This window comes from Melitaea cinxia, chromosome 18 (genome assembly GCF_905220565.1).
Source record: "Melitaea cinxia chromosome 18, ilMelCinx1.1, whole genome shotgun sequence".
NCBI classification, from domain to species: Eukaryota; Metazoa; Arthropoda; class Insecta; order Lepidoptera; family Nymphalidae; genus Melitaea; species Melitaea cinxia.
In genome coordinates this window covers 5,750,567-5,764,662 of record NC_059411.1, presented here as the reverse complement: position 1 = coordinate 5,764,662, position 14,096 = coordinate 5,750,567, and the positions used below count along the sequence as shown (strand labels likewise).

At 37.9% G+C, this 14,096-nt stretch overlaps 1 protein-coding gene across 1 annotated transcript; it reads left to right on the top strand.

The window, feature by feature from the left end:
- Positions 1–927: 927 nt before the first annotated feature.
- On the top strand, positions 928–1,873 carry LOC123662310 (DNA-directed RNA polymerase II subunit RPB3). The gene has a single exon (XM_045597169.1). The coding sequence runs from the start codon at positions 1,035–1,037 to the stop codon at positions 1,860–1,862; it is 828 nt and encodes a 275-aa protein (XP_045453125.1). The 5' UTR covers positions 928–1,034; the 3' UTR covers positions 1,863–1,873.
- Positions 1,874–14,096: the final 12,223 nt, after the last annotated feature.

Genomic DNA, 14,096 nt, shown 5'->3' with positions numbered 1-14,096 from the left:
CAACGTATGCCGCGTAAATGATTTGCAGTGCTTTGTGGAGCAACATCCTCTGCGGCAGTAACTGCAAGCAGGCCCTGCAGGCAGTGCTTTGAGTAGGCCCCTTTAGTCCGAGGCAGGGCTGCCAGGTGCACAAAAAGTGTGATCGTACGTCAACTACAAAAAAAATCGTATGCCAAGGAAATTTTGAAATAAAAAGATCGTACAGCCCTTTAAGAATAAGTACTAATTTTTTGTTATAAATTATCAAAATTCGTTTAGTTTTAGAAAATAAATGTAATAAAACTATTTGTTACACTCATACAAAATTTTCTGTGGTCATATTTTTTAATAAAAGAATTTGTTGGGTTAAACTTCGTAAAATTTTCGTTTCTTCTTAATTGATTGCTTAGCTAATAATTTGCACTTACGTGAATCATTGGATAAACTGTTGCTAAGTTTTGTTTTGATTAAATAAACTTCGCTGAATGCTCGTTCACAATCTGCACAGTAATGGGGAACACATAACAAATTTAAAGCAAATTGAGCCAGTTTTTTATAATTTTCAAATTGTTTTTTATTTCAAAATGTGTTTTTTTTTCAAGTCGCAATTAATACCGTAAGAGAAAATATCTATATTATATATTTTAGTTTTGTTAGAAAGCAAATAAATACAGCTCTTATAAAGATCTAGGCACGCGTAAGGTAGTTGGGGTAGTTCTCCTAAATTCATGCTTACCAGTGGATGACGTTTTTTTAATTATGAAATGCTTCCAGGTAATAGGAATATAAAAATCGTATATTTTGTGTACGATCTTGGTCTAGCGATCGTACATGAGTAAAAATGCAAAAAAATCGTATGAGTACGATTTAAATCGTACATCTGGCAGCCCTGGTCCGAGGAACGTTATTAACATTGACACTGACAGTGACAAAAAAATGACATTTATATACTTTTCGACTATACTGTGTAATTGTTTAGTAACGCTAACTGCAGTCAAACATTTTGTTACAATAAGTTAACTTTACTTTGCTATAGTACTTAATCAAAATACAAAATGCCTTATGCAAATCAGCCATCCGTGCATATAACAGAATTAACTGACGATAATGTGAAATTTGTCGTTGAAGATACAGAACTAAGTGTAGCTAACAGTATGCGTCGTGTGTTTATTGCTGAAACACCTACAATGGCTATAGATTGGGTACAATTAGAAGCGAATTCTACCGTTCTTAGCGATGAATTCCTTGCACACCGTATCGGTCTGATACCTCTCATATCTGACGATGTTGTCGACAAGATTCGCTATTCAAGAGATTGCATGTGCGCAGATTTCTGCACAGAATGTAGTGTTGAATTTACATTGGACGTAAAATGCACAGGTGATCAAACAAGACACGTTACTACTGCTGATTTAAAATCAAGTGATCCCCGAGTGGTACCGGTTACATCACGTCATAGAGACGAAGATCAAGCTGATTATGGTGAGCTTGATGAAATTCTAATCATTAAATTACGTAAAGGACAAGAGTTGAAGTTACGAGCTTATGCTAAAAAAGGATTCGGCAAGGAACACGCAAAATGGAACCCAACTGCTGGAGTTTGTTTTGAATATGACCCCGATAATGCAATGAGACACACATTGTATCCAAGACCAGATGAATGGCCAAAAAGTGAACACACAGAGCTGGATGAGGATCAGTATGAAGCTGAATTTAATTGGGAAGCTAAACCAAATAAGTTTTTCTATAATGTTGAGTCATCAGGAGCATTAAAACCAGAAAATATAGTTCTCATGGGCATTGTAGTGTTGAAAAATAAACTTTTAAATTTACAAGTACAGTTAGCACAGGAAAGTCAAAATGATGCCTTAGCAATTAATTAATTTAATCATGTTTTAATATAATGTCAAAAATCAACCATTCCAGCGGAGATCGAACCTGCATCTCCGACTGACCATTTCAGTGCTGTAGCCAATTAAGCTATAGAACGATGTTAATTGGCCAAAGCACCGGCACGGTCAGTCGGAGATGCAGATTCGATCCCCACTGGAACGGTCAATTTTTTATATGATATTAAAAAATGTTTAGAATTCCCTAATGTGTCCTAAATGTAACACAAACATTATATTTTAAGTAATAAATAACGTATTTTCCTTTCATTTATCCTTTTTAGTATTTAATCTTAATAAAAAAAGTATATACACAAGGAATTAAAATGGACATGGAAGATATTTTAGATAAATATTTTGTAATGACCATAAAAAAGTTAAACTTATATATGATTAGTTTCTAATGGTCTGCAATTTTTATTATCATATTTTTATCTGTCCTTTTCTAATTTATACATAGGGAGTCCACTTTAAATAATATTGATTTTTTTATTTGAAGTTGTGTCAGTTATGATTAAATTTTAGTTTGTAATTTACAAAAGAATTATTCAGGATTACAATTTAAAAAAAAAAGACGTATTATAGTCGCAATAGTTGAAAGTTCATCACAAGTGTCAGTTTTTTCGTTTTTTTTTTTTTGAAGGCTGAAGACGAACAGTACAAGATTAAGATTATTGTATATTTTTCTGGTAACTGTCACTACTTACCTTCCCTTAAGTTTTCGGCTTGACATTGATTTTTGGGACATTCTGTATATATTATAATATTAACTGTGACTTTGTGCGTGTGGAATTAAATAAAAATATTGTTCAGCTCGCAGAGTTACAAAATAAAAATATTTCTAAAATAAAAGTAGCCTAAGCTACTCCTAATTACATCAGCTATCTGCCAGTGAAAGTCCCGTCAAAATCGGTCTAGCCGTTTCAGAGATTAGCCGGAACAAACAAACAGACAAAAATTGTAAAAAATGTCATTTTGGTATATGTACGATGTATACATCATAAATCTATATGCGTATTAAAAAAAAAGGTTATAATTTAATTTATTAGAAATGATGAAATAAAGGGACGCAAGGTTCAAGCTTATTCCTGGTATCAAGCTGGGAATCGATTTCAAAGTTCACTTATCTGGTATATGCACTCGGCCGCCGGCTAATCGGCAGGGAGCCGGGCTTAGCAAGAGCTTTCACATGTACCCGGTTTAAACACGGTCGCCGGAGGAGCGATCTCAGTATTATCGAAGTTCTAGACTGAACATGTCGTAGTTTGTTTATAATGGAACGAAAAAAGCAAATAGCCCTACTCCTATTGTATCGACAATTTCTGCGCTGGCAAACGTGAGAGAATATATTGGATCCATCCTTATAATGCTATCAGGAAGGAAAAGGTAGATTTTTGCACAATGTTTTTGGATCTTCGAGAGCACGAAAACAAATTTTTCATCTCTTTCGTATGTCAAAGAGCTCATTTGATGAGTTAGATGGAAGTTTAAAATACTGTCTGCAGCATCAGAGCATCATAAGAGACGGCATTGAACCCGTTGAATTGTTGGCAGTTACTATTAGGTAAGTAAATAATTGTGTTTGCTCGCAAACGAAAAAAAACCGACTTCAATTACATCGACGAGTAATACAACGAAGATCGACGTAAAAATAGTCAAGTAACAACGCATTATCAAAGATTACTCAAAAAGTAGTTATCAGATCTCGATGAAATTTAAATGTGACCACATGATAAACATCGGCTTTCGATTAAATTAAAAATCATTAAAATCGGTACACCTAATAAAAAGTTATTGCGGATTTTCAAGAAGTTCCCTCGATTTCTCTGGGATCCCATCATCAGATCCTGGTTTCTTTATCATGGTACTAAACTAGGGATATCTTCTTTCCAACAAAAAAAGAATTATCAAAATCAGTACATCCAGTAGAAAGTTATGCGGTATAATACAACGTAGGTCGACGAAAAAAGCGTCAAGTAAAAACGCATTATTAGATATAGCTCGAAAAGTAGTTGTTAGATCTCAAATAAATTTAAATGGGACCAATTGGCACACACCACCTTTCGATTAAAAGAAAATTTGTCGAAATCGCTCCACCCAGTCAAAAGTTCTGATGTAACATACATAAAAAAAAAAAAAAAAAAAAAAAAAAAAAAAAAAAAAAAAAAAAAAAAAATACAGTCGAATTGAGAACCTCCTCCTTTTTTGGAATACGCAATAACTATTCTTTTTAATTTTTTATTAAGTACTTAAAAGTAATCAACATTTAAGAGTTAAAAAAAAAAAGTGTATACACCATATTTTTGAGAAATCAATGTCAGCGTGGTCAGAGCCTGCGTAAGAAGATTGTGAGTCGTTCGAGGACGGACTATCGGCATAAGCGCATTGTTCATAAAATTGGCGTATGTTCGATGGAGTCACATTTCGCTCTTTCCATGCTACATTATATTGCCTTTGGGGTTTGTAGTATCTTGAAGATGGACAAGGTAACGACGATTGAATTAATTTCGGCCTGGATACTTGTGTATCAAAAAATGGAAGTTGCGGTGAATGACAACCCTTTAAAAAACAAAGATGCGGATTCTCTGGTTCCTCTGGCACATCTAATATATATTTTTTCAATTCTATTATCTAGCTTCCGTTTACGTGAACCGAGCTGTTTTCGTGGCGGCGGCGGTGATTTAAGCTGGCTGCTACTGTTGCCTTCTGCACTATTGCATTCTGCACTATTGCCTTCTGCACTATTGCCTTCTGCATTGTTGACTCCGGCCCGATCAGTAGTTAACTAGTTATGCTATTACCAGTATATAAGCGTATAATCTGTGTGGTTACGGCACTAAAGAATTTAGCCACCCCATCTCTTCCCGTGGGTGTCGTAAGAGGCGACTAAGGGATAGCACAGTTCCACTACCACCTTGGAACTTAAAAGGCCGACCGATGGCGGGATAGCCATCCAACTGCTGGCTTTTTAAATGCACAGACCAAGGACGGGCAGCAGCGTCTTCGGTGCGACAAAGTCAGCCCTGCGGTCACCAACCCGCCTGCCCAGCGTGGTGACTATGGGCAAAAACCCCCATGAGTTCGAACCTAAAAATAAGGCCCTCAGTTCCCGGCAGCCCCACTATTCCCGGCTACGGCAGCGGCCGTGGTAACGGTGGGGTAGAGGGTGCTAAGAATCACCGGGGTACGGGAGGCTGCCATAGAAAAATATTCCTGGCTACGTATAATGGACGCACGCTACGGTTGGACCATCACCTCACCGAACTTGAGGTAGAACTTAGTCACATTAAGTGGAGCATACTGGGGTTGTCTGAAGTCCGAAGAGAGGGAGAGGACACGATGATCCTGGACTCCGGGCACTTGTTCTACTTCCGTGAAGGTGATGGGCTTTCCCAAGGTGGCGTCGGTTTTCTGGTTCACAAGACTCTCACTAACAACGTTGTGGAAGTCAGTAGTGTGTCGACCCGGGTAGCGTACCTTGTACTTAAGCTCACCGACAGGTACTCCCTGAAAGTGATACAGGTATATGCGCCGACCTCGGCACACTCTGACGATGAAGTCGAAGCCTTGTATGAAGATATCACAAGGGCCATACATGGCACTACTTCGACCTTCTACAGCGTTGTTATGGGAGACTTCAACGCTAAAGTGGGAGTACAAGGCCGCGACGGATCGAGCATCGGACCACACGGATTGGGGCACAGGAATCACAGGGGGCAGACGCTTGTCAACTTCCTCGAATCGGAGGGGCTCTTCTTGATGAACTCATTTTTTGAGAAGAAGCCCCAAAGGAGGTGGACATGGCAAAGCCCCGATACTGTGACGAGGAACGAGATAGATTTCATCATAGCGGATAAAAGGCATATATTCAGAGATGTCTCAGTGGTTAACAGGTTTAACACCGGCAGCGACCACCGGCTAGTACGGGGCACTCTGAATATATGTCTCCGAAAGGAGCGGACCCGCTTGATGAAATCTACTCTCCGACCTACGCTGCCCCAAATACTATGTGGCTCCGAGCAGTTTCAGTTGGAACTCCAAAACCGATTCGATTCGCTGGAAACTACTAGCGACGTGGACGAGATAACCGACAACGTGGTGAAGACGGTGTGTACACTGGGTCGCAGGCACTTTCCACCAACAAAGCCAACGAAGCAGTCCAAACTTTCTCCCGAAGCCTTGGATCTGATGCGGCAGAGGCGCGAGTTGCCGGCTGCTTCGCCAGAACAGAGGGCTCTTTCCAAGAGGGTACGGAAAATTATTCGCCGAGACCTCCGCTGCTCAAATACGAGAGAGGTTGCTACTCTGATTGAGCAGAATAGGGGGTCCAAAGTTTTCCAAAGACCATTGGGGAGAAGCCTTCTTGCGAAGCTTAAAACAGCAGATGGCAGAACCGTCTGCTCTCGCCCTCAGGTCCGAGAAGAGGTTGAGAATTTTTATGGACAGCTGTACTCATCGAGCGCACGCAAGCCTGCGACTTGGGACACCGAAGATCCACGGGCACCATTGTTGCGCCATTATTCGGAGTGTATCCCGGACTTCGAAGAGGATGAGATTAGTGCAGCGCTCGGGCAACTTAAAAACGGAAGGGCCCCGGGGGATGACGGAGTTACCACTGAACTCCTTAAAGCCGCAGGGCGACCTGTCCTGAAAGCCTTGGCAAGACTATTTAACGCCGTCATCCACCGAGGTACCACGCCGAAGGCGTGGTCCAGGAGTGTGGTGGTGCTGTTCTTTAAGAAAGGCGATAAGTCTCTGTTAAAGAATTACAGACCGATCTCACTTCTGAGCCACGTCTATAAGCTGTTTTCGAGGGTTGTTACGAATCGTCTCGCCAGAAGACTCGACGAATTCCAACCACCAGAGCAGGCTGGGTTTCGAAATGGCTACAGCACCGTGGACCACATCCATACTGTTCGGCAGATTATCCAAAAGACGGAAGAATATAATCAACCGCTGTGTATGGCATTTGTGGACTACGAGAAAGCTTTCGACTCCGTCGAGACCTGGGCTGTCCTGGACTCTCTGCAGAGATGTCATATCGACTGGCGATATATCGAGGTACTAAAATCTATGTACGACGCGGCGACGATGACCGTTCATGTCAATGACCAAAGAACAAGACCTATTTCCCTCCGGCGCGGGGTAAGACAGGGGGATGTAATATCACCGAAACTGTTTACCACTGCGCTAGAGGATGTTTTTAAGACCTTGGATTGGGGGGAACGGGGCATCAACGTCAACGGTGAATTCATCTCTCACCTTCGTTTCGCCGACGATATTGTCATCTTTGCGGAGACGCTGGATGAGCTAGGCCAAATGCTGGCCGGCCTAAACGAGTCCTCCCGACGTGTCGGTCTCTGTATGAACTTGGATAAGACGAAAGTTATGTTTAACAACCAAGTCATACCGATACCGGTATCGGTCGATGGCACCCTTCTCGAAGTTGTTCAGGATTATATTTACCTAGGCCATACTATCCAACTAGGCCGCAACAACTTCGAGAAGGAGGCCGATAGGAGGATTCGGTTGGGCTGGGCGGCGTTTGGCAGACTCCGTCGAGTCTTCACTTCGAAGATTCCGCAATGCTTGAAGACAAAAGTTTTCGAGCAATGCGTCCTGCCTGTGTTAACATACGGAGCCGAGACGTGGACACTGACCAAGGGACTGGTCCATAAGTTTAAAGTCGCTCAACGTGCAATGGAACGGGCTATGCTTGGGGTCTCTCTCAAAGACAGGATTAGAAATGAGACTATCCGCGAGAGAACGAAGGTAACCGACATAGCCCACAGAATTAGCAAGTTGAAGTGGCAATGGGCTGGTCATCTGTGTCGCAGGACCGATGGCCGTTGGAGTAGACGGGTCCTAGAGTGGAGACCGCGTCTTGGCAAACGCAGTGTGGGACGTCCTCCGGCCCGTTGGACCGACGATCTACGTAAGATTGCCGGTGTAGGCTGGATGAGGATTGCGGAAGACCGGGATGTGTGGCGCGAACTTGGGGAGGCCTATGTCCAGCAGTGGACTGCGATGGGCTGAAGTGAGTGAGTGAAGTGAAGTGTATAATCTATGTATGCTATTTTCTGTAGGACGTTCACAAAGAAAAAATATTTAAAATTTTTAACTGATTAAAATAAACGTACTTTACCGGATTTTTTCAAAGTATTTTTTTTTTTGTTATATGTTTCTGATGCGCGTCTCGTATATTTTCCCATCGTTTTACTAGTTATTTACCGAGGACAATGTAAATTACTATTTATTTTTTGTTTCAGATACTTGCCTAGCGGGTGTACTTTCACAGACCTACACAAAAATAAGCAAAATAGTAAAGGAAGAGTGTTTTAACATTTCGCGTGTTATGTTCCCAGATTGTATGTGTTGAGGAAAGGACAATGTTCCACTTCCAAAAGTTTTTTTCATGTTATTATCACTCTATGAATTTAGGATGTCTTTTTTGTCTATGGCAGTTTTGTAATAATAATAGTAAAGGTAAGATTTGTCAGTGGTAAATATGTAAATTAGACTTGCGCAAAACAGTGCTTCAAAATGTAATGTAATATTACATTACATTTCGTACTGAGTAATATGGCATCACACCATCACACCGAACATTACCCGAAATGTGTACTGTTCGGCGTGAGATATTTCTTATGAAATGCTATATATCACGTAATTGTCATCACACCAAACATTCCATGAGATTTTGTACTTATAGTTTGTTTAAGTGTACGGTGTTCGGTGTACTACGTAGCAGACCAAACATCACTTTAGCATAAAAATGGTAAATGAGAGGTGGAAACTGGCTAAAAATTCATAATATTTGTTTTGTTTTTTTTTTTGTTTGGTTTTCTAAAAGTTTGTTCTAAAATTAGTTTTGATTTGTAAAAACACACACAACTAAATTAACACATTAATAATAAACACATGGACAACTAAATTAATACTAGCCGTGATCCGCGATTTTACCCGTTTAGTTTCGGTCCCCATGTGATTATTGATCCTCTTCGGATGTCCCATCGATCACTATACCAAATTTCATCAAAATCAGAAATCGTAAAAGGTAGATAGAGTTACTTTCGTATCCCTACTAATATTATGAATGTGTGTTTGTTTGTTCGTCCTTCTTTCACGTCAAAACGGCTGAACCGAATTTGTCAAATTTTGGTATACAGATAAAACAGACCTTGGAGAGAGAGCCTTAGGCTACTTTTTATCCCGGAATCATCACAGGAACGGGAACTACGCGAGTGAAACCGCGGGACGCAGCTAGTTTATAATATAAGTTAGGAATAAACTTATGACCATGAATACTGGCGTATTTAAAAATCAACTTTATATACATACAATGATTACTTTTTTTATGTCAATACTTAATTTATAATTTTATTTTCACAAGCAACATAAATAAACAAAACATTTTAATAAATGCAAAAGCAGAAATTTGAACTCGAATTTTAGCGGCAGTCAAGTGCGTAACGCATTATTAAAAAGTATTACGTACAGTGTTGTGCTATAATATGCCTTAGCATTCTTAAATACGATTCATATTTCACTTAAAAAAATGACGGAAACTCGCCACGGCTCAGTAGCTCGCTCTCACTCATACTAACGAAAATAATGTAGAGCTAGAGAGTGAGGTTATGACTGGTTGCAAAAGTGCGCCGCGCATCACCGTGTCTCACTCAGTAAGTGAAGTTAGACAGAGCAAATAGATAAGAAATCCAACATTCCGACCGAACAGAGCGCGTAATGTCAAGTGTGATGTGTAATACTTCATTTCGTCGCGTAATGTGTGATGCCATATTTCATGTTCGAGTAATATCACGCGTAATGTATCAATTGCATTACTTACACATGTCTAATGTAAATGAAGAATATAAAAAAATAAAAGAAAAAGTGTTTAAAAGATAAAAGCTTTATTACTATTCCTCGATCCTGTCAAAATAACCAACAGTGGTAGCAGAGCGTGGTTTTCTGCAGTTTCCGGCAATCTATAAAAAGAAAAATATCGTCGAACACAACGTGAAAAGAACAAAATGGCGTCAGGACAATATGAGTTTAAAATGAAACAGTTTGAGAAAAAAAAAGCGCGGGAACTTTGAAGTGAAAAGGCGGTCTTTTTTTTTTCAAAAATATTTTATTAATTTTATAATTCATTCACTGGAGTTTTTTATAAATAAATACTTATAAATTAATCAAGAGATGGGGAGAAGTAAGAAAAGGAAAAAGAAGGAGGAAGGTAACGCTGAGGACGACTCGTTGAGCTCCGACTCCGAGTCCATAAAATCTGTTGAGCTAACAGACGCCGAAAGGTATGCCCCGTTTCGGGTAGCCGATTACGTGCGGCACTACCCTGAGAACGGGGGTAATTTTGACTATATTGTATTCCTGGAGAGTACAGAGGCTGACAAGCCAATCGGAACAAGAGACATGATGACACTCGCTAATAGCATAAAAAAATATAATAAAGGCGTGAAACAACTAAAACGCATTAATAAAAGTAAAGTTGGAGTTATCTTTGATAGACCTGCTTTTGCTAACGCGGTCTTAGGCAACAAAAAATATCTTGATGGGTACAAACTTAAAGCTTCCCTTCCGGCTGCCGCTACAGAGGTCACTGGGGTAATTTCTCATGTGCCTATAGAATTATCCAATAAAGAAATATATTCAGCTCTAACTAGCACGAAAAATATTATATCTATACGAAGATTTATGCGACGTGTAAGAGAAAATGGAGAAATAAAATTAATCCCCACAAAAACAATTTCTATAACCTTTTCCTGTCCCAATTTACCAGATAGTGTGGACCTCAACAGCTGGCGGTTCGAAGTACGGCAGTACATCCCGCCAGTAAAGCAGTGTCTAAAGTGTTTAAGGTATGGTCATATTGCAAAATTCTGTAAAAATTCACAAAGATGCAGCATTTGTGGCGAAGGTCACAATTTTAAAGATTGTCAGACTCCTTATACTGCAGCCAGTTGCTGTCACTGCTCTGGCAATCACATTGCCATATCCCCTGCATGCCCTGTTAAAAAAGAAAAAATCCAGCTTAACAGAGATAAATTTCAGAAAAAAAGCTTTGTTGATGTTTTAAACAGCTCTCACTTTCCATCATTAAACAAAACTGATCAGTTCTTATCTCTTTTAAATTCCGAAATAATACTCAAATCTATTACAGAAGCTTTAGTAAAACTTATAACACTAAACAAAAATAATGAAATACCTATCTCTTCCCAAAATATTAAAAATGTCCTGCAAGATACATTAAAAAAGGTTACTAATAAATAATTTGTACTTTATGGATACTTTAAATATTGTGCAATGGAATGCTCAGAGTATTCTACACAATCAACATATTTTTAATTATTTCCTTTTGGACAAAAATATTCACATTGCGTTAATTTGTGAGACTTGGTTAAAGCCTTGTCAAAAATTTAAGATACATCATTACAATGTAATTCGTCTTGATTCAGGAAACACCCACAATGGCGTAGCCATATTAATACATAGCTCTATTTCTTATTCTAAAATTGATACTTTTTATGATGACTCCATTCAAAATGTTGTTGTTCGTATAAAATACTCTAGCAACAAAGAACTTACTATCATAAGCTTTTACAGTCCAACTAATTGCAATCCTGCTTTTTCTAAATCTAAACTAGACAGGTTAATTAAAAGTTTACCAGAACCAATCTTCCTAGCAGGAGATTTTAATGGCCTAAACTCAGCCTGGGGCTGTTCTACTTCTAATTGTCGAGGCAAAGACATTTTAGAGTCTATCAATAACAATAATTTGGTTATACTTAATGACGGAAGTATGACCACTGTTGGTTCGCACATATGGAGACAGAATGCTCTTGACTTAACCATAGTATCACCTTCATTGGCTCTAGAGTGTGACTGGTCAGTACATGACGATCCCTTAGGCAGCTACCACTTTCCTGTAATCACAAAAATTTTACTTAATAACAATCATTACAATGCCACTCCTATTCCCAATAGTAGCTCACTACCCTGCTTCCCTAACCTGAACAACGTTGATTGGAACATTTATAATTTAAATGTCCAACTATTGCTCACTGAATTTTCTCTTGATACACAAGACCCCCTTCATAACTACACAAAATTTACAGATATTTTACACTCAGCACTGTGGAAATCATCTTCTATTTCTAAGCACTCTTTGGTTAATACAGCTTTATCTTCATGCTCTCCTTCTAACTTAAATAAAAAAAAAAAAACTTCTTCCTTGGTGGAATTTCAATTGCACCAAAGCCGTATTAAATAGCAAAAACGCTTATTTGACTTTTAAATCTGATCCCACTGAGGCTAATTACATTAATTTTAAAAGACTACAAGCCACCAAAAAATATATTATCAGAAATGAGAGAAGAAACAGTTGGATAAAACTTTGTGAACAATTTAACAGATCGACTCCTATATCAGTCATTTGGACGTATATGCGAAAATTTAACAAAAGCTATTCTCCACCTTCCCATAACAACTCTGACTATTCTTGGATCTTTGATTTTCTCAAAAAATATACTCCAGATACTGTAGAGCCAGCCTTTAATCTTAATTCTTTCTGCCATATTCTTCCTAATCAAAATTTTATTATAAAATCTTTTACCATTGTCGAATTAAATTCTGCTATTTCATCCAGAAAAGACTCTACACCTGGCCTTGACTACATTTCATATAAAATGCTTAAACACCTGTCTTCTCAATCTAAACTAATTTTATTAAATATCCTGAATCTTCTTTGGGAGCATAATCTTATTCCTATGGATTGGAAGGTTGATTGTTTAGTACCTATCTTAAAACCCAACAAGGACAAGTTTAACTTTGATTCATATAGACCTATAGCATTGACTTCTTGCATGGGAAAAATATTTGAACAACTTTTAAAACAAAGATTGGAACATTTCATAGAGTCTAATCATATTTTACCTTCTAATCAGTTTGGTTTTAGAAGAGGCAGGTCTTCAAGGGAGAGCATTGCTCACTTACATCTTGATATTTATAATGCTATACAATCAAAGCAAGCTCTCGCTGGAGTTTTCTTCGATGTAGTTGGAGCCTTTAATAATGTTAACCATCATATTCTATCCACGGAATTAGCTGCGATTGGTTTACCTGTAAAAGTTATACAATGGATTTTTAATTTTTTGCACAGTAGGAAGGTATTTGTTAAGTATAATAATAGACTTATTGGTCCAAGGCTTTCTCATAAAGGTACATGTCAAGGTAGCATTTTGAGTCCATTGATTTTCACACTTTATATACATAGATTAAACTTAATTCTAGGCTCTCATATATACAATTTACAGTTTGCTGATGATTTGGTAGTCTATTGTTCTAGTAATAATATAACTACCCTAAATCTTAAGTTAAACGAAGCTTTAGTTAAATTAAATTCTTATTTTAATTATCTTGCATTGGACATTAGCTTTGAAAAGTCTAAAGTCATAGTTTTTAATAAAGTAGGGTCTGAAAGAATTAAAATAAACTATAATAATATATCTCTTCTTATCACAAATGAAGTTAAATTTTTAGGTGTTATATTCATGAATAACTTATCATGGAACAAATATGTAGACCACATAGTTGATAGAGCTCTTAAGGCTCTTAATATTTTAAAGTCTCTTGCAAAAACATATTGGGGTTCTGATCCAAAAATCCTTCTTACCCTATATAAATCTCTTGTACGCAGTCATTTTGAATATGGATTTCTATGTTTTTCTGCTAATGACAAGTTGGTTAACAAATTAAATATTATTCAAAATCACAGCCTGAGACTTATCACTGGCGCCATGAAAACAACCCCAATTAATTCGTTACAGGTCGAGTGCAACATTTCCCCCTTACACCTTAGATTTAAATATTTGAAATACTGTTTTTTGCTAAAACTGTTTTCCATTAGTAATCATCCTCTAATTAAAAAGCTTAATTACTTACATAGTAAATATCCTGTAAATGCTCCATTAACTTCTAATAACCCATTTATTCTCTTCGAATATTCATTCATGTTAAATCTAAATAACCAACACAAAATACACAGTTCTAGCAATTGGATGTGTTACGAAAAGGAGTTTGACTGTCTTATTAATCAAATCGATATTATTATTGACCATAAGCTAAAAGAGCGCCAGGAAGTTTACAACCTCATAGCACAATACTCTGATAAGTTCAAACAAGTTTACACAGATGGATCAAAAAATGATATAAATG